Source organism: Protopterus annectens, chromosome 9.part0, assembly GCF_019279795.1.
Source record: "Protopterus annectens isolate FY-2018-M chromosome 9.part0, PAN1.0, whole genome shotgun sequence".
NCBI classification, from domain to species: Eukaryota; Metazoa; Chordata; order Ceratodontiformes; family Protopteridae; genus Protopterus; species Protopterus annectens.
Genome location: NC_056743.1, coordinates 685,293,891 through 685,316,150, shown reverse-complemented (window position 1 = coordinate 685,316,150; position 22,260 = coordinate 685,293,891). Strand labels below are relative to the sequence as shown.

Here is a 22,260-nt window from a genome sequence, read left to right as displayed (position 1 = left end):
GGCACTGTGCAAGCACATCCACCTGTGCTTGAATCTTGCCATCCCCAATAGAAACAAGACGCTGTCCTCAAAAAAAAAAAAAAAAAAAAAGGTGTTCCCTTGCTATAAACAAACTTTAAAACAAAAGGAAGAAACTGTTGCAGAATAGAGGAAAATCCCTGGATGCAAAAAACTCCGTTACCAGCCCCAGTAAGAAGCTGAGATCCCCTCATAAAATCATCCAAAGCTAGTTAAGAAAATAAAATTACCAAAGATATCCACAAGGCATTCTATAGCTATGTCAAGAATCTAAATGGCAATGTTCAAATCTGCTCTGAGCTACAACAGTATGGCATTAAATATACTAATCTCAAGGATATTGCCAATATCCTAGCAGATCAGTTCAGTGCAAACTTCACCCCTCTCTCACCCCCAAAAGTGACCATGTCAATGCCGAAAGATTGACAAATTCTAGTAACAGCCACACAGGCAAAAAATGCACTCTTCAAAGCTAAGAATACAGCATCCATGGGACCGGACATTTCAGACTGTCATGTTTAATAATAGCGTCACCTCAGGCTTCGTGCCCACTGAGTGGCACACAGCTACATTTATCCCACTCCACTAGGTGGGGGATCCACCTTGAATCCCGGTAACTACCACCCCCATCATTCTGCGGACCCTGATCTGCAAGGCTATGGAACGTATTATGGAACTTATAAACAAAGACATTTGGCAACCTTCAAATTCTGGACCCCATGTTGTTTGGTTTTGTGAAGCTCCGATCAAGTCTCCTGAACCTGATCGATTTATTTGAATCCGTCTCCTGAGCCGTGTTCAAGGGTAAGGTGGACCATACAGCCTATCTGGGCCTTAATATGTCCTTGGACACCACCACCCCCCACACAGACACTCTGGAATCATTGGTAAACTTACTAAGCTGGGAATTAATCCCTACGTTACTCAATGGGTTGGCAACTGGCTTACTGACAGAACCCACACTGTAAAAGCAGCTGACTCCAAATCCAGCTCCAGACAAGTGGAGTACCTCAGGGTTCAGTCCTGGGACTGCTGTAATTTGGCATCTACTTCTGTGAAGTACAGGCCTACACTAAGGGACTCTGGCTAACAAAGTTTGCAGATGACTGCAAACTGGGAGCCATTACTGAGTCCCCAAATTATGTGGATATTCTACAAAAGGGCATTATAGAAACAAATGCTTGGTGCCAGAGCCATGGGCTCAAGCTCAATGCCAAGAGATGTATAGTTATCCCCTTTGGGTAAAAACATGTACCCGTGAATTACCACATAGGTGGTAGTACACTAAACACAGTGTGATAAGAGATTTTGCGACACAGGTGGATAGTGGTCTCACCTTCAGTAACCAAATCGCCACAATAGTCAGGAAATCCTGTGCGACACACCATCACTAAGGGCTTTTCATCTAGAAAAAAGGAGGTCATTGTCTCACTGTACTCATCCCTCATTAGACCCATTATAGAATACAATGCCCCATTTGGTATATACCTCTCAAGACATTTGCAACAACTGGAAACGCCACAGAAATACCTCACTAAAAGAATCTCAGGCCTAACTTATGCTGACAGTCTAAAATAAATAAATAAATAAAACTCCACCTATACTCTGTCGCATGTCTACTCAGAGGTGATTTCTGCTTAACATGCAAGGCCATGTCAAATCCAGAGCTGTTGGACATGCTACACTTAAAGAAATCCCAATCCCTCAGACGCACGCTCCAGGGATCTAAACATTTACATCACAATGAACAAAACATGCTGGTGGGATAGGTTCCTTACCCAAGTCTCCCTAGACTCTGGAATAAACTGCCCATACATGTCAAGCAGAGCGCCTCTTTGGCCATCTTCAGAAGGAACCTTGATTGGATGTGAGAGAGGAAATTCACCTCAGGGATCACGTCAGTCGCCCTGCTTGACAGGGGTCCAGGGAAGTAAATACTGTGGGAAGAAATAGTCATGGAATTGTTATAGCTAGGCCAGTATAGCCCCAAGGGTCGGTAGCCTAGTACCAACCAGGCTTGTTTTTACTCAGCCAAGCTCCTCGTGGTCCTGCAGAGTGGTTCTAGCAGCAGAGAGGCCAAAAGAGTGACTGCTAACCTGATAAGTGTTTTTTTCCTGCTACTACCTGGGCGACTGTCCGATCTAGCTAAACTGCAAGTATTTCTGCATTCTTGAACTGTTTTAAACTGTTTGAAGTTTTTTTTGCACCTGCACTTTTAAAGTTTGTCCAGTTTGTTGCATTTATCTGTTGAGGCTACACACTCAAGTGCGCTAGCCTGTGTTGCATATTTATTGCATTTTCCTGCTGTTTGTTGCAAAAAAAGAAAAAAAAAAATTATCCTCGTTTCCCGTCTTTTGTGACCTAGAGTAGTCCAAATACAGGCTTTGCTGTATTCTGGACTTTTGAAAAGTTCCTATGTTGCCCATTTCCTTTCTTGGATAAAGGGAGGCTTCTTTGTTCACCAGTGGCAGTGGGGAGCTTAGAGCAGCCTATCTATCCCTGGAGGAGTGTTCCCAGCACAAGAATCTGCGATTTTTGAGCATAGCGCAGCATTGGGCAATGCCGCTTAATTGGGTTTAAACCATTCTCGGCTCAACAAAGTCTGCTATTCACTTTTTCCCTTAGAACTGATCTAGTTCTCATAATAAACACCCTATTCCTATTCTAAAGCCTGGCACTTGCTCACTAAAGCAATTATATAAGTCAGCACTAAAAAATTAAAAGCACTACACCCTCACAAACTCCCCTTGAGTACCTTGTTCCCCATTGGCCCTTTTTTCAATTATAAAAGAATTCCCAATACTATTCTAGCATGTCCAAAGGTCAGTTGTCAATCTCTCTGGTCCAGCTGGTGAATCTGGGAATCTTGAGGCAATGTTACAACTACCTCATGTACACAGACAACCCTCTTTTCCTCCCAACAAATTCCAACACATGAGAGATGCAACCATATAGCCAAACTGGAGGCTAAGCTCTCTCAACTCAGTACTGGCGTAACCAGTCAGGAGGAGAAGGAAACCACACTCACTATAATTCCAGTCTCACATAGACCTACCACAACAGCAAACCAAACACATAAACACACAAACATACTCGGAGGCTCTAAATAAAAATCTGCCTAAGCAACAGAGACCTCCAAAGCAGACACGCAAGCAACCGCTACCCCAAAACAAAACACGTGCAACACACAGCTCTCAAAGCCAGTGTGCCAAACAGTCACAGCCCTTAAGGCTAAACAACACACCTGATACACTTGTAATAGGTGACTCGTCAGGCACACTGACGTCCCACTCACCAGGCTGAACAAGAAGGTCACGGTGAGCTGCCTGTCCAGCGCTAGGATCCGTCACATAACACAAGCACTCGGGTCACTCCAAGGCAAGTACAAATATGACTCCGTCATTGTCCATGCTGGTGTGAATGACCTGAGACGTACCTCCATGGACTACATGAAGAGACAGAGGAGCTCTCTGAGCATGTAGCCCAGGCCTGTATGTCCCTGACCTTGAGTAGCATCTTACCCTCACCAAGAATGATGCCACAATATGAAGACAAGATGATCAATTTCAACAATTGGCTTAAGTATTGTTGTCATTCAAAGGGAATCCAGTGCCTGTCAGCCTGGGATGACATGCTCGACAAGCCACGATGCTTCGCTAGGGACTGCTTGCACCTGTCACCCCTGGGCTTTCGGATATTGGCAAAGTCTCTTGCCACCCCCATAGTGCCTTTTTTAGGCAAGGCTCAAAAGACAAACCCACCTCCATAGGTATCACACGGGATAAGAAACTGAGTAATGCTACTCAATGCCAGAAGTCTAAACCTCAAGATGTACACACTCAAAACTCTCCTTAGCATGAATAACATTGATATCTGTGCAGTAACAGAAACCTGGTTCAAGGCTCCCGAGAGCACCCAAGCACTACCAGGTTATACCTCATACCATGTTTTTTGGCCCCAAAACTTGGACCGAACCTCAAAAGGAGGGGGAGTATCAATATTCGTCAAAGATACCCACACCTCTATGTTGGTGGCACAGCACGAAGCATCAGAGACTATCCATGTGCAACTAACAGTGGGTAAAACTGCCTTCCAGTTTAGCCTGCTACAGACCACCCTCTCAAACCCAGGAACCCCACTCTGCCTTCCTGAGAACACTGGAAAATATGAAGGTGTCTCCAAACACCATTATATTGGGCGACTTCAACTACCCAAACATAGACTGGGAGCATTACTCTAGCTCCAACACCATAGCCCAAAGGTTCCTAGAATTTATAAACTCAAATGCTATGGAACAACTTGTTACCACTCCCACAAGAGGGGAAAACATACTGGACTTGATCATCACCAACATGGGGACTCTATACTCCAGACCAGAAGTGTATCCCTCACTGGTAAGATCAGACCATAAACTAATCTCACTAGATATTCACATCCCGACCCCAGCCCCTGCCCAGAAAACCACAGTGAAAAACTTCTCTAAAGCAAATTTCACACTCCTCAAAACCGAGGTGGAATCCTTCAAAGCCCCCGGGCCTGTGGAAAATACGGCCCTGACTGCAGAATCCTTTATAAACGCATTCTATGAACACCTTCAGGAATGCATGGATCATGCAATCCCAAACAAAACCAAGACCCAATCCTCCAAAGGCAGGCGTCCTGTCTGGTGGACCCCAGCCATAAACAAACTATACAATAGAAGGAGGAAGCTACTACATGATAGAGCAAAATCCCAAAAAGGGAGGGCATCTCTGATCAGTATTAGCAAAAAACTACGGGCACTCAAATCGTCTAAGGCCAGCTTCGAGAGAAAGATTGCACAGGACACTAAGGATAATCGCAAGGCTTTCTTTAGTTATGTTAGGAACCTGGGTGGGAATTCCAAGATATTCTCAGAATTAGTCCAAAATGATAAAAAATACACCAAACCCACAGTCATTGCCAACATTCTTGCTGACAGGTTCAGCGGAAACTCCCCCCCCCCCTCCCCACCAAAAGGGCAAATATCTATCCCAGCATAGTGCTGCCCCCCCGACATCTCAGATGCTTAGTTAAGAGCCGCCCTCTCCAAAGCAAAAAACACAGCATCAATGGGACCATACTGTGTCCCGGGCTGCGTCCTACATGAACTCCAAGAAGAACTAAACCCAAACATAAAACTACTGTTCACTCTCAGCCTTACTACAGGATATGTACCCAAAGAGTGGCATACAGCAACAGTGGTCCCTCTCCACAAAGGTGGTGCCTCAACGGATCCTGCAAACTATCGCCCCATAAGCCTGACTAGCTTGGTCTGCAAAGCTATGGAAAGGATCATCATGGACCTCATAAATAGATATTGTGGACCTACAGACACTGAATCCTACCCAGTTCGGCTTTAAGGGCAGATCCTACCTCTTAAAGCTGGTCGATTTTCTTTGAAACAGTCACCAAGGCCATTGACGAGGGGAAGGTGGTCCCCACAGCCTGCCTGGACCTTGCAAAAGCCTTCGATACAATACCCCACTCGGGCATTATAGATAAGCTCACCAGCTTAAATATAAACCCCTATGTCACCAGATGGGTTGCAAACTGGCTCAAGGACAGAACCCACATGGTTAGAATTGCTGGAGCCATGTCAGACTCAAAACCAGTTACAAGTGGCGTCCCACAAGGCTCAGTCCTGGGACCTTTCTTGTTCGGTATATATTTCTCGGAGGTACAGGCCAACACGGAAGGACTGTGGCTGACCAAGTTTGCAGATGACTGCAAACTGGGCGCCATAATTGACTCTCCAGCCGACACAAGCATCCTACAAAAGGGCCTCATAGAAACAGACAACTGGTGTCAGAGCCATGGCTTCAAGCTAAACGCCAAAAAGTGTATCGTCATCCCCTTTGGCAAACACAAAGTGCCCACAAATTACCACATAGATGGTAATCCATTAAGTACGGAAGAAGTAATTAGGGACCTGGGGACCCAAGTATATAGCATTCTCTCATTCGACAACCACGTGGCCAAAGTGGTTAGAATAACATTTTATATAGCCCACCTAATCATGAAGGGATTCACATCTAGATCAGGGGAGGTCATCGTGCTTCTTTACTCATCCCTCATCAGGCCCATAATTAAGTACAATGCCCCTTTTGGGATGTACCTTACCAGACACCTGCAGCAACTGGAAAGACCCCAAACGTACCTCACCAAGAGGATCAAAGGGCTCAAACAGATGCCATTTCTGCCCGGTTAAAGAAACTCCAGCTCTACTCAGTGGCATACTGCCTGCTCAGAGGCGATCTGTGCCTGACTTATAAAGCCATGTCCAACCCGGAATTAATGGACATGCTGCACCTCAGAAAATCCAAATCCCATCGAGCTACGCGCTCGAGAGACTTGAACCTCAGCACTGAAATAAATAGGACATGCTGGAGAGACAGATTCATAACTCAGAGGCTCCCTTCACTCTGGAATAAAATCCCAGTCCAGGTTAGGCAGAGTCCCTCACTGACTCTCTTCAAGAGGAATCTTGATGAGTGAATGGGAGATCGTAGATTTACTCTGGGTATCACTTCTGTCTCACTGATAGACAGAGGCACAGTACACTAACCTCGAAAAAGGGCATAGCAAAATTCATTTAAAATGGGTGGCGAAAGCCAAACACACTCTGGCTTGGCTTGTAAATGCCCTAGGGCAGATAACCTAGTATGAACCTATGAGCAACATTAACTACATTACTGCTGAAAAGCTTTAAAAAAGCTTTTGCTTAACGGATGGTATTCCGGTGCAAGTTTCGAAGCTAGGAGGGAAGAAATTGATAAAAATCTCGAAGACTAACAGTGTTGCAAAAGCAGGGAAAGCACCAACATCCTGGAAGAAAGTTGTGGTGGCTGTAATACCTTAAAGATAAAGACCCATCAGACCCAGTGCCATATAGGCCCATTTCAGTTTTAAACCATTGTAAAGCATTTATAAAGTCTAAAAGAATGGCAAAGGTGTTGCCAAAATTGATATGAATCAGTATGGTTTTGTGGAGTGGAGGTTAATGTGACAACATTAGTATAGAACAGTGAGGAACCAGAAGTAATAAAATACCACTACTGTTGGTGGTCTTGATGCTGAGAGAGCATTTGAACGTAAGCTGGGATTTTGAGTAGGGCAGTGGAAGCATCTGCATTCCCTACATTACAAAGGTTATTTAGGAGGATATAAGAGGGATTGGTGGCAAATCTTTAAAATGGGAGGGTTCTGTCGGATATGTTGTCTGAATAGAGGAACCAGGAGGGGGTGTCCTCTTTTCCCTTTTTCCTTTGTTTAGATCCAGTGACAGTGAAAAGAAGGGACTCAGAAATTCAAGGATATAATTGGTATATTAATCAAGAAAAGTTGTCTTTATTTGCAGACAATATTTTGTACTTGATAAAGCCAGAAAGTGATTGTATAAGCAATTTAGAAGGAAACAATGAAACATGTATATGGCTCCCAAGTAAGCAACAAAGTCTACAAGAGTTAGTTTGCTTGGTTGCATTTTTGTAGGTGTTTATGCCCCAAGCGGATTGCTAAGAATTTTTCCTCGGGTAGTTTGCAAATGTTGATTTAATGAGGTAAGAAAAAGATAATTGAACATATGTTTTGGGAGTGTAGTGAGTTGGCAGACTTCAGAAAGTCCTTGCAGAGTATTCAGTCATAAATATTCAGCAAGCAAATGGGTGTGACTAAAGTGATTTTTTTTTTTTTTAGCTGGAATGCAAGATCCAAGTTGCTTAGACATAGTAGGGCCTTGCCCAGTTCAACTCTGGTGGCCGCCAAAAAGCAATTACTGCAACTGGAAATCGGTCTAAATAAACTGTATTTTGAAGCATTGGATATTTTGAGAGACAAAAGAACTGGAAGTATCTTCATAAAAAGGTTATATCAAATTAAATAGAAATGTAAGTTAAAAGGGAGACATAAACAATCAGTAAAAACTAGAAGAAAAAATCTAGCCAAGCTAGAATTTCCACTGTGTGATTCCTTAAACCTCTTATATTAGAGGCTCATGGGATATATGCAAATGACCTTCAAGAACTTCAGGTGTTTCAGCTATATGGCAATTCTGAATGCCTGTGATTAGTTTCCTTGAAGTCATTTAATGGAGAAAGGTCAATAAAGCCAAACCCTTTGACTTTATTGGCCTGTATTTGTCTATTAAATGACTTAAGTAAATAGTCATGGGCATTCAGAATCTCCATATACCTGAAACACTTTGTCCTATTCCAGTGTTGCTGTATTCCATATATGGGTTTTCTCCTCTTGCTTCGTGTACGTCCGGCCACTATGCAAAAGTTTTCAGTCCCTGTGTGGTGTGTGGGGACGTCTGACATGGCTCAGGGAACGTGAGCCTTAAAAGTGAAGTCTTCACACACCAGCCCTCAGAACTTCTCCGCCACTAGTCCGTATGAGAGGTGTTCCTGGTCTCGCTGCCATCGGATTTGAGAAATCAGGTAAGTAGCCCATTGGAGAACCTTTCAGTCCTTTTTTTTTTATTGTATTGCCTGTTCATGTCATCCATAAAGGGCAAGTGTAAGTGCAGCTGACTGTTTCCTCACAAGGATCATGCACAGTCAGTGTCTGTTCTGTTTGGGATGGTTGCATGACTACAAGGTCTGCTCACTTTGTCAGGCTTTTGTGCCCAAAACTTTGTGTAGTCGTTTGCATGCACTAAACCTATACTTAGAAAATCAACGGTTAAAACAGATTGCCTTAGGGATGGGAGGATTCATCTGATGTACTTATCGAATAGCTGAAGGCCAGGACTATACAGACTACCACTACCGTTGTGAGTCTAGAATCCGACCCTCTGCCTGTGGCTGATGTCTGCCTGATAGAGGAATTGGAATCTGCTGCTTTGGATATAGCGGTACCTCCAAGGAAGCAGCATAATCCTGCGTGGAGGGCATGTCCATAGAGGCTTTTCCAATGTCTGTCTCCGCAGGGGGGAACCGTGTGATATCAATAGGTCCATATGATCCCTCCGGTCCTTTACACATCTTTCTTGCACCTCCCAGATCTCTTCTCCCTTGGGGTATGGTTTCCCAGAGAAAGAATCTGTCCATTCTGACTCCCCAGTTGAGGATTTCACCTTTTGGGAAACCATCTCTAAGATGAAAGATCATTTCAAGTTTGAATCTTCTGACATGACTAAGGTTCAAAAAAGATGCTACGACCTTATTCAGATTGATTCCCCAAGCCCGTCTGCTGTTTCTCCAATCCTGTTTGCCTTCCTGGATGTCTTTTCCTCTATCCGTAAATCCAGACTCCCAACCTCTTGCTCCATGCAGACCTGATAGATTTTATAAAGTTCCTGACACTGCCAAGTACCTCCTTAGGTGTCCACCTGCAGACACTGCCACTGTCTCCATCTCTACAGGCAAGGCTTCTAAGCTCTTACCCATGACCACCATATTTCCTGCTGACAAAGACAGCAAAACCGTAGAACATCTGGGTAAGAAAATGTACAGCTCTGCTACCTTAACTTTTAGGGCTACAAATTACCAGACACACACCTAAATATGCTCTATCCCGCCTGAAAAAAGCCTCCAAGGAATTGGCTGATGCACCAGACTGTGCTACCAAAGCTTTACTGTCTTCTCTTGGGCCTTGTTACCAGGCACTCAAGTGCAGTTATGATGCTGTTGAAGTCTCAGCAAGGTCAGCAGTGTCAGCATTTGTCTTAAAGGTATTCCTGGCTACACTTACAGCCCCTTCCTGATGACTTTAGGTTAAAGCTTATTGACGCACCTCTGGACAATACAGCCTTGTTTGGTGCAAAAGTGGCTGATCTTTTAAAGTTACTTCAGCAAAAAGGAAAAGAAATACAGATTTGAAACACCTGTTTGTTTCACCCATACCAAAATTTCAAAGAAACTACCCAGCTAAAACTCTGTTCATAAGAAAGCGCTCTCGCCCTGCTGCCCCTTTTAGGACTAGAAAACTTACCAGGAAGCCCCCCTCCAGTAAGAGTTTCACCCTCCTCCAGCCAGAGGCCGCCCTTTCAAGATAGGGCTGGTAGCATCTGAATAGCTGCCAACCTTGTCCTATCACCCCCCCCCCCTCTGTCATTTCATCTCTCACTGTCTCCCCATGTGGACTCTCATCACATCAGACAAATGGGTCTTGTCATTCCTTCAAAACGGTTATTTCATGACCTGGCTCACCCCTAAAGTGAAAGGGCATCCCACTGCCTCCAACACAACAGCTGCACCTCCTGCAGCCTGTGTTGCAAGCACTGCTGGCTCAGGGCACTGTTGAATCACTGCTTCCATGTGCAAAAGGAAGAAGTTTCTACTCCAGGATTTTCCTGGTTCCCAGAAAAGATGGACCATAGAGACCAGTACTAGACCTTTCCAACCTCAATCTGTTCCTAAAGGTCCCAACCTTCTGGATGTTGACTTTACCAACAATCTTCCCCCCTTACTCTCCCAAGGGTTCATAGCCACCTTGGATATAAAAGACGCTTATCTACACATCCAAGAAATACTTGAAGTTCTTGGTGGACCCTTCTCGCTTTCAATTCTCTGCCTTGCCCTTTGGGCTTTCCACTGCATCCAGGGTTTTCGCCAAATGTTTGGCTCCAGTGATTGCTTACTGTAGGACAAAGGGAATCCAAGTATTCCCTTACCTAGGCGACCTACTAATTCAGGCAGGCAGCAAGGAGACACTCATGCTACATACACCTTGTGTCCCTCCTACAGTTTCTGGGATTCCAGATAAATTTCCCAAACACCCACCTGGAATCTACACAAGACATTTTTTCCCTGGGGTACAGAATTCACACAGATCTCATGAAAGCTTACCTCTCACCACAAAAAGTGGAAAACCTGACAGAGTATCTGCTTCTGATCCTTCAATCTACAGAACTGATAGCAAGGCAGTACCTCAGGCTCCTGGGCTACATTTCAGCCACTATCCCTATTTTACCGTTGGCGAGACTCCATATGAGAAAGTTGCAATGTTATCTTCAGTCAGTCTGGACCCGACACTCCTATCCTTTGGCGTACAGGGTTCCCCACTTCCCATGCTTCAAACAAGGATAATCCAGTCGTGGCTGGCACAAGTGATCCACAATCCAGGTCTTCCCCTCCAACCATGTCTACCCACACAGGTCATTCACACAGATGCCTCAAACTAGGGCTGGGGAGCAACGCTGGCCATTGAAAGGTGCAGGGCCTCTGGCCAGAGCCACACAAATTAGAACACATCAGTGTTCAAGAGATGAGGGCAATTCATCTGGCTTGTGTAGCCTTCCTACCTCACCTCCAGCGAGGTCCATTGAAGATTTTCACAGACAACACCATGGTTCTGCGGTATCTCAAACGGAGAGGGACCAAGTCATACCTACTTTGCGGACTAGCACTTCTAGTATGGAAACTAGTCACCTCAGGGGGTTTCTCTGCAGGTGGTCTACATTCCTTGTCTCCACAATTCCCAGGCAGACTATCTCAACAGAACCATCACAAACACCCACGAATGGATGCTTCACGGGGATGTCTTCCTGGATCTGGTCCACCGGTAGGGTATACAGGCAACTTCCTCGCTTTTGCACTGGGATACTGGCAGGCACTGGCAACAGATGCCTTCTCAATCTCCTGGAAGGGGAAATTTCTATATGTATTCCCCCCCCCCTTTTACACTCATTCAGAAGGGCCTTCTGAAGATCCAGCAGGACAGACCCAAAATCTTGTTGGTGACTCCTTACTGGCCAAGACAGCACTGGTTCCCCCAACTTCTACAATTGTCCAAGGGCAATCACCACAAGTTACCCCTCAGAGTGGACCTACTCACACAGCACAAGGGATCTCAGATGCACCCACAGTGGCAGTTAGTACACCTCACCTTGTGGTTGATAGGATTCTGATCCCCTTCAGACACCTTTACAATGAGGACGTGCTCAGTGTCCTGCAGGAGGCCAGGAAACCAAATACAAGGAAAATCCTACCTTCCAAAAGCGAAAAGGTTCTCTATATGGTTTCAAAACACTGGACCTACTTGCAAGTGAGACCCCTCTAGTCCTGTTAGCTCAGGTTTACATTACTGCAGACAGGTTTGGCTTATTCTTCCATTAAAGCTCATTTTGAGCCAGCAGACAAAGCCTCTCTAAAATATTGTACATGGAAAACTGTATTGCTAGTGGCCTTGACCTCAGCCAGAAGAGCATCATAACCACAAGCCCTTATGGCTATTCCTCCTTTTCTAGTTTTCCAGAATGACAGGGTTACTCTTGTAACTAACCCTTCCTTCATGCCCAAGGTGGTGAATGACCTGTCCCTTAATCAGGCCATCCACCAGACAGTGAGAGAGTACTTCACTGCTTGGATGTTCAGACAACTCAGGTTTTATCTGCATAAAACCAAGCCCATCAGACAGGCTGGCCAACTTTGTCTCCTTCTACCCCAGAGCCCTAGGGAAGGCGGTACCCAGACCATCTCTGTCTGGACTTCCAAAGCCATCACATTCTGCTACCCATACCATGGAAAATCTCTGCAAGCTACTGTTAAAGCACACACTACCAGGGCTATGGCCTCTTCAGTAGCCTTCTTCAAGGGTCTTGGATACCTCTACCATTCTCAAAGCAGCTAATTGGTCATCAGTTCACACTTTACCAAGCATTACAAACTGTACCACATTTCTAGAGCCAGGGCAGGGTTGGCCAGGGCTATCCTTCACATATTCTTGGAGTCTGCCTCTAGACCACCTCCCCATTCACAGTGAGCTTTGACACTTGCCCATATGTGGAATACTGCAACATTGGAATAGAAGGACATAGAAAAGTTGTGTAAAATCTTACCATAACCATAGATGTCCTCCTCTTCCATTTTGCAGTATTCCTTCCCACCCTCCTTCCCCTCCTCTTAGGTTGCATTTCCCTTTCTGGGTGGCACTAGACTGGCTCTGACTGGGCTTTTGAGTTCTGAGGGCTGGTGCATGCAAATGTCAATTTTATGGCCCATGTTCCTTGAGCCATGTCAGATATCCCAGACACCACATAGGGACTGAACTTTTTTGCATACTGGCTGGACATGCGCAAAGCAAGAGGAGTAAACCCATATTTGGAATACTGCAACATGGAAGAGAAGGACATTGATGGTTATGGTAAGATTTTACACAACTTTTTTTTCTTAAGGGACATTTGCATATATCCCGTGTGCCTCTAATACAAGAGGTTTAAGGAGTCACACAGTGGAAATTCTAGCTCGTCTATATCTTTCTTGTTTAGCAAATTAAATAGGAAAAAAGGGAAATTGTGAGAATCATACATGCCGAATAATGTTTTGGAGGAGTGAGATTTAAGGGAAGCAGGAAATGAGCAATTTGTGTAATGCTGCATTGATAGTTATACGAAAAGCATAAATGTGTGATGTATGTTTATAATTAGGAACGTAATGTTTTTTCTTTTATATAAATGCGTATTAGCCTGTCTCCTGAAGTGATGATTCAATAAAAGTATTTTTTAAAAAAAGTATTTCTTTTGAGGTAGGTTTTTAAACCACCCAGTAGAAACTATTTGGGCATCTAGTGCTGTGGTTGCTGTCTCAAACAAACCATACTCTCCAGTTTGGAACAGATGGTAAGGGGCAAGTCAGTCACTGTGTTTACAGGCAAGAAGCAGCAAATTTTTATTTTCTCACCTGCAGAAAAGGTAGTGTTAATTCTTGAATAACAGTAGCTGACAGCATCCATAAAAAGTATGGCAGATTCATCCAAGTACATAGTTTCTAATTTAATGGTAGTATAAATGGAGAAAAAATTTAATATTTTTCTGTTGAGGTATGTTTGCCTGTCTCAAGTGCTAAAAAAAGTTATTAAAATAATGAGTAGCTGAGCAAGAAAGCTTTCTGTGTTCCATAGCAGAGTGAGGTTACCCAATGATGGATCTCTTGCGTTAGTTCACTTTGCTCAGTCATGTTTTGCTCTGTGCTTCCTTGCCTTCATAAGAGCCTGAAAAATGCACTGCTTCTCTCCTTGAACTTGCAGTTTGTTTTGGTCTCTGCAATGGGTATTACAAAGGTTTGAGGCTCTGTACTGTTAATGTCCATGTCCCAGAAAAGCAGGTTTTGATTCCCTGCATCTTCATTTGCCTCCACTGGGTCTGCATGTCATTTAACCGGGCATTGTTTTCAAGCTATGGATGAAATAGTCACACGAATCTGTCTACTGCCTAGATTGGGAAATAATTTTTATTTAATTATTATTATGATTGAGAGAGAAGTTAGTCAAAACTAAATGGAAAGGATCAACCGTTTTATTTTTTTTTCTTGCCTGCCCTTAAAATTTGTTGCAAAAGTCATGCTGCACTACTTTCACCCATGCAGCACACTGACCTCTTTTTTGACTTTCCTTGCATAAAACTCAGTTGATTGAAACTGGGCTTTGTTGCGTCTTACCCTGCATGTGATGGATTAATTTCCAGTCCTTTATGGGGTCTTTTTATTCTTAGATTGTACTTGCTGAAGTCAATAAATATTGCTTGTCTGAGTAGATTTTTGAGCCAAAAAATGGCTTTGCCTTACTTTTTTTCTCCCTAAGTAAATATCTGGACTAATGACATTTAGTTTGTCCATCGAATTTAAGCTGGATATGGTGAGACCATGTCATGAGGCATCTTTTCATTCTTTGTCATCATACCCTATTGTGTCTTTGGAAACTGCTCAGAGGTTTTAGTCCTCTTTCCAAAAGTTACTAAAAGTCACTTTGCTGTGATTTAAACTTTGCTAACAAATATTTTAGATCCATTAAAGCAAGCCATCTTAATGACCATAAAGTAGTCACCAAAACTGCTTCTCGTGGCAGTCGCATCTGACAAGAAAATGTGTTAACTTTAAGTCTTGATGTTTAGGAAATCTCAAGTCTTGTGAAGTGATGGTGTTTATGAAAGCATCCTTCATGTTTAAACTGTTTTCTGCAGTATTTTGGAATCCATCCATTTAACTCCCTTTATTTTTTATCTCAGCCGTAAGGAAAGGGAACCTGGCTTCAGTGCACAGAGCTGCGGAGCATTGACTACAGTCATACTGTTTTAACTGATAGGCCTTTGTAGTAAAGTAACTTGCCATTGAAGGATGAGCACATAACCAGCTGTTGTTTTTCCTGTTTTGCACCCATTGGGACACAGGAACGAGGTTATAGACAGCAAAGTCTAGACTTGGCCTGCAAAACTGCAAGCACACTGCCTCAAACCAAAGTATATGGAAATATGCATCTGTGTCCCTGGCAATTTAGTGGGCCTTGCTGTACAAGTGCCCATTTGGGCCACCAGAATCTAATCTACCCTAGGTGGTATTCTACCGCTGTTGCAGTCCCCTCGCTCACAACTGAAACAGTGATGACTGGTGGCAGTGGGAGAATGAATGGGTCAATGAATTTATTAGCCGGACCACATAGGGAGGATTGCTCAGAAAAGTGAGAACAGGAGGTGAATATCTCCCTAATTTGGGTGTACATTATTGCGGTACTAATGGTGGCACTGAACAGCTCAGATGCGAATCTGCTGTAAGGATGCCCTTGATAGGGCAGAAGCAGTGGTGTGGCTAGGATTTTTGAAATTTCACCCTGTCTTTGAGAATGAAAACCCTAACCTGAAAAGCTAGGCAGCGTACTGTGCTACAGGAAAAAAAAAAAAAAAAGCTTCCAGGCATGGGGGGGGCACCACACATAAATTTGCTTTATTAAGTTATAAATTTTATGCCAGTTTTTTTTATAGTATATCTAGTGTAAAATAAATAGAGGACCCCATGATTTATACCTAGCTATGACCTCAGGTGGAAATGACTCCATTAGAAATTATACATTCGTAAACATAGTCTCTGAGACCAAGTCTAATGGTGGTGGAAGTTAAATTTTTTTTTTTCCAGAAAGCTTTCAAATGTTGTAGCCCCAGTCTTAATTGACCCTTGAAAGATGGAAAAGCTTCAAATACTCAGTTATGGTGCCTGAATAAATAGTGTCTGCTACATCATTACTTCTGTCCTAAATTTTCCTGTGTGTAATGATGTGAGGGCACTGGCTATTTTTAGGAAAGTGCACATTATCTTTGGCTCCAGCTAAATTTTACCATAAGAAGTGGTTGAGGTAATGCTATATAAAATGCACTCATTGTGAGCCTTATTAATCAGTGTATTGGCATATTTGTTGAGTTGTTTACTGTACATGTTCTGGGTAAACTGTTTTACGTAGGTCTTTGTAAACTATTCAGTTAAAAAAAATAGCATGGATTTGTTTCATGGAAATTACTGTAATTTTTGAGATTGTTGCAGTGTACTCTTTGTAAACTTGCCTCATTCAATTTGTAATTTGACTTATTTTCAGACTGTCAGTGACAATTTTTTTAAACATTATGCACTTCTTTTTGCCCTTCAGGATAAAGTATTAGTTGTATCCTGCCCTGAAGATCTCTCAAAGTGTAAAGTTGCCATGGATGCCTCCATACCAGTTGTTGGTGCAGAATTTATCTTGACAGGAATTCTTCAGCAGTCAATAGATGTAGAAAAATACAGGCTGGAGGGCAGCACTACTACAAAAGCTCAACAGAAAGGAGGGAAGCAAAATGCTAAAACCACTCCACCAGCAGCCAAACCAGCAAAAAGAAAACGCTGATTTTAATAAAATAGTTATGAAATGTACATATTTATTTTCTTAACTCTTGTAAATAAATTGTCTTTTGGGTCACATTTGTCAGTTTTGGGTAGTGTCAATATTATTGCTGCACCATCTTAAAACAGAGGGACCTATTTGCCATACAAGTCCTCCTGAAACAAGGCTTCAGCAACAGACGTCCTCTGCTGCCTTGCTACTTGAATGAGTACACAGTAAGCACACCCATGTAAAGGACATAACTGACAACTGTAACAATTTTAGAACTCTTTCCCACTACTGTCGAAGCAGCTGCCCCATGAACTTGTGTCCTCAGTATTCTACCACTGAGGTAGATCACTGTTCAGTGAACATCTGAGAAATGTGTTGATACTTTTGTAATTTTTTGTTACTTGTGTAACTTACAACAGTGGAACATTGTTTTTATAAGCACAAACATGTTTCTTAAACTTCAAGTTGTGTTTTTTTTTATTGGTGTCATTTGTAATATCATGGAGATCGGGGTTTTGTCTCGCATAGGAGTAAACTTTGTGAAATGCTGCACTAATACATCGGTAACTGCATTATGTATATGATTTGGTTGTAGGATTGTTTGATTTTCCAGTACAAGACACAGTAGGAAGTAATTGATAAACTGAGATGCTCTGTGTTGCCTCACTAAGGACAAGCTGAAGGTGAAGAGAACAGAGGGGTTTGAAGAGCCTTTTGTAGCTAATACCGTGATATTGCACTCATGAGCCATTTTACTTTGTAATCTTCAGAGTGGCCAGTACTTGGTAACTTCTTTGTCCTTTATTTGACAACTTGTGCGTAATGTATTGTGTGATTTGTAATTTATTGCTTTTATTTTGGAGCTAATTAAGATTGCTGTCAGTGATGTGTGGTGCACATACTCAGTGTTTGTCTTGCTGTGGGAAATTCTTGCACTGTCGTTTTCCATTACGCTGTTAAATATTATGGCAGGAACCAAAGTCTAGTCTAAGCTGGAGAACTGCTCTGTGTGGGATGTCAGTCACTACAGAATGGCAGTATACATGTCATATTCCTTAATGGGGAGGACAGCCATTTAAGTTGTATTGTAAGGGACATTAGTTGGTAAACTTCCATTATAAAACTAGTTCCAGGAACATTTTAGTATTTGAGGTAAAACCCAATCAGACTTCAGAACTTGCATGCTTTTCACAAGTGTCACCAGCTGGGAAATGAACCACAGTACCAGATGTTGGGTGGCAGCAATGCTAACTGCTGCTACACAGCACTTGCACATCAAGTAAAAGTGGCATTTAAGGTACTCCCTTTTGACTTGTTTTCAGCTCTTTAGTTGTAAACAGAGTTTCTTAGAGTTATTGCAGCTACGTCTCAGCAAAATTACTCACAGCTTTTTCTTGATGTTCTTCATGTTTCACTGTTGCAGTCATTACATTTGGGTAATCTGCTTGCCCTCAGTTGGCCTGATTAACAAAGTCTTGGGTCCTGCGTCGGTTGCTGTCCCTTCTTCCATGACATCAGGGGTATAAAACATGCAGCCGATGCCATTACATCAGTTCTTATTGCCGTGCGGTGCCCTAAGCAGAAGCAGTTGGCAAGTGCCGGGCGGCCGACTTCTGAAATTTTCATTTTCGAGTTTCCGAACCGAAGTCTTCAACTAAAGTTAAGTACCCCATTGGGGAAACTTTTTCTTGCTCCTTACTGATGTCGGTAAAAGTTAATTGCATTACTTGTGGAAAGCAAATACCTCAGATTTTCATTCATACAGTATTCCTTGCCTAGGCCCTAACCACAACGTTACCTTGCTGTCGGTTTTGTGCTTTATTTAATTAGTGCACTATCCGTCGTTGGTATATTTTCGCCTCTAAATATTTCAGTTCTCTGTTTAATTATCCAGAAATGTCTGTTAGTCATCTGACTACCAGGATTCCGAAAAAACGCAAAGATAAAGACAGAGACAGGCTGCCGAGGTCCAAAACTGCCGATGGCGCTTGGCCAGTTTGCCAGCACTCAGTGAGGCGCTTTCACAGCCCGATACCCGCTATTTCTGATTCATAGGCTTCTACTGAGACCCATTCGGAGTCCGAGATGCTCCAACTTTGGAACCGGCAGATGTCTACTTTGGATGGGTCCGGAGCCGCTGTGCAGGCACTGGCTTCTGAGGGTGTATTCAGGCCTACAGTCTTGCATATTAAATCTATACCTCCTTCTTTACTAAGGCCTAAATCTCAATCCATGTCTAAAAAAAAATGACGCCCAGGCCACATGCTCAGGTCCCTATGCCTAAAAAACAAATGATTAAAATGGCTGAAGATCTAATGACTGTAGTTCAGGGGTAGTCACCCCCCCCCCCCCATCTGAGGCCTAGGCCTGAGCTTGATTATGAATCTTCTGAACAGGATACTATTTCTTCTGATGACCTGGATTTGTCCATACCTAATTATGAGGATCCTGATGCGGAGGATTCTATTCCCTCTTCTTCCCCTCCTGAGGATTTTTCTTTTGAGGAAACTTTATATACTTTAAGGGAGCATTTCCACTGGGAAAGCCAGGAATTTTCTGATTCAAAAAAGAGGCTTAGGGATTTCCTTCTACCTCAGCATAGGCCTTTGGCTATACCTCCTGTACTAGACAGTGTTGATGTGTTCTCTGAATCCAGTTTGGCCTCTGATTCCCTGCCTCCTACTCCTAGTAAACCTGACCGATACTACAGGGTTCTTGAGTCCCACAAGTTCCTTTTCAAAAATCCTGTTGCAGATCCAGAGACTATTTCTCAGGGGCCCCAAGGGCATTAAGGCTTCTACTGCTAAAAATCCTACCCCTTCTGATAGAGAGTCCAGGGCGCTGGATAGATGGGGTAAAAAGGTTTATACTTCTGCTACCTTGGCAGTCAGAGCTTTAAACTGCCAATTTCATTTGTTAAAATATCAACAATATAGTATTGGACTGCTTAAACAGAAAATAGTGTTGATTCCTGACTGTGTGGAAAATAGATTTACAAGACTTAAATGCATTCTGCTGAACAAGTTGGAAAACATATTTTGCAATGTGGTTTTCATTGTTCAGAGGCCTCTTGCAGGGCTGCTGTTACTGGGTCTGTGCTTAGACGGCATGCTTGGCTTAAGGAGCAATCTTTGCCTGATCATGTTAAAGCTCAATTGTTGGATGCTCCTTTAAATCAGGACCACCTATTTGGCAACAAGGCTGAAGAAGTTCTTAAAAAGATGGAAGATGAAGCTAAATCTATGCAAACTGTTAAAGATTTTTTACAGGTGTAACCTCTGAGATTTAGTAGGCACTGGCCTACTAAGAATTGGTCCTTTCCAGTTCCTTCCAGGTCCTCTCAAGCCAAACCTAGACACAGCAGAAACTCCAGGTGTCAGTCCCAGGGGACTCTCAGAACTAAGCAGTGGGGGGCCCTCCACTTCCAAATCAGGAAATAAGACACCCCTATGGTAAACGGTTTCAATGACTTCCTTTTAAAATTCCCAAGCACTTGTATTTTGACTTCCCCTTTGGGGGGAAAGATTTCTCTTTATGCAAAGAACTGGGAACTCATAACCCCGGACAAATGGGTTTTACATATAGTCCCAGGGATACAGATTTCATTTCCACACGTTACCAACACCAAATGGGTGGCCAGACCTGCCCCCAAATCTGTGGGCTGAGGCTCAAAAACAAGTGTCCCTATTAAGCATGGGGGCTATTCAATTGGTGCCAGAAGAGGAAAAGGGACAAGGTTTCTACTCCAGACATTTCCTGGCACCCAGAAAAGACAAATCATGGTGTCCAATCCTGGACCGATCTACTCTAAACACCTTTCTGGAGATTCCAAAATTCAAGATGCTGACTCTTCAATTACTTCTTATGCTAAGCAAATACGCCTGGTTGGCAACACTAGATTTAAAAGAAGCATACCCGCACATCCCAATCAGGGAATCTTGCAGAAGATACCTACGCTTCAAAGCAGGCTACATGCATTATCAATTCTCTGCACTGCCCTTTGGCTTGTACTGCACCCAGGGTATTCACAAAGTGCCTGGCTCCAATTACTGCATTTTGCAGGCATAGTAGTATTCAAATATACCCATACCTGGACGATTGTCTAAATTCAGGCAGAAAACCAGGGCATACTTTTAAATCATCTGGCGTTTGTAAAAAGGGTTTTAACTTGTCTAGGGTACACCATAAACAAAATCACAACTGGTACCCTGTCAACTAATTACATTCCTGGGTGCAAGCTTGAATACAAATGCCCAGATGGCTTACCTCATGCCAGAAAAGCAAATTCATTTGGTAACCTACTTCAAATAAGTGGCCACAAAAACCCTGCTATCTGCAATACAAATATTGCAAGCCTTGGGGTTCATGGCCTCCTTCATTCTTCTAATTCCATATGCAAGACTGCATATGAGGAAACTACAGTGGTATCTTAAAAAGTCTATGGAGTCAACATTCTCTCAGCCTGGAAACAGTGACTGCCATCATACCTTGCCTATGCCTGGAGTTCCTCCGGTGGGCAGAGGCCTGCCACCAAAACAAGGGACTAACATTCAGACTACCCCCTGCCACCCAAACCCTAACTACAGATGCATCAGACTATGCGTGGGAGGGCTCACTTGGCAGGGAAGTGCATTCAGGGCAAATCGAACCCAAATCAAATGCACCTACATATCAATCAGAAAGAAATGTTAGCTGTACAGAATGCTCTTACAGCCTTCGAGGACTAAATTCTTCCAGGACAACTAATGGTAAAGACTGAACACCTCTGTTATGTGGTACATAATCAAGCAGGGGGGTACACATTCCTACTCCCTCTGCATACTAGCCATGGCATTGTGGAACACAGCCTTGAGCTACCAAGTGCACTTACAAGCTCAATTCCTGCCAGGGAAATTGAATACACTGGCAGACAGACAAAGCAGAAACCTCATGGACACACACGAGTGGAAACTGGAACCAAGGATTTTCAGCATGTTGACAAGTGATTGGGGGAGCCCAGACATAGATCTATTTGCCTCCCCCCAGAACTACCAGTTGGACAAGTTTTGCACAAGGACTCCCCACAAACAAGCCTGGAAAATGGATGCTCTGTCTTTCAGCTGGAAAAGCCTATCCGTCTACGCCTTCAACCTGCTACCTCTGCTCTCCAAAGTTCTACTAAAAGTCAAACACAATAAATCAAGGATTATCTTGATTGCTCCAGACTGGCCGCGCCAGCACTGGTGTACCCTCTCCTGCGCAGTGTTGCAGTTATCTCCATGGCACCTGCCTCAGACTCCTTCCCTGCTGTCTTAGCAGGAGAACCAAATTCTACACCCTCTGCTTTCAACATTGAACCTTGCAGCCTGGCTAATCATTTAAATTCACACCTATCATCTCTCAGCAAACCTGTGATGGATGTCATCTTAGAGAGAAGGAGATCTAGTACTAGAAAATCTTATGCTGAAAATGGAAAATATTCTGTGCCTGGAACCAATCTAAAGGGATGAGCACAGCGGTGCCCAGTTTGCCTCAGATTTTGCAATACTTAACTGAGATGCTTCACAAGGGCCTGTCCTTTTCTATTAAAATCCACGCCTCAGCCATTTCAGCTCATTTATAACACAGAGCCTCCCCTCTTATCCCCTGCTCAAACAGTACCTCAGA

At 43.4% G+C, this 22,260-nt stretch overlaps 1 protein-coding gene across 1 annotated transcript in view; it reads left to right on the top strand.

The window, feature by feature from the left end:
- Positions 1-17,078, top strand: part of MDC1 (mediator of DNA damage checkpoint 1) — a 1,303,504-nt gene extending 1,286,426 nt beyond the window's left edge. The window contains exon 16 of the mRNA XM_044083294.1: positions 16,390-17,078. Within this exon, the coding sequence (XP_043939229.1) occupies positions 16,390-16,626 (237 nt within the window). The 3' untranslated portion in view covers positions 16,627-17,078. The remainder of the gene's footprint in view (positions 1-16,389) is intronic.
- The last annotated feature ends 5,182 nt before the right edge of the window (positions 17,079-22,260 follow it).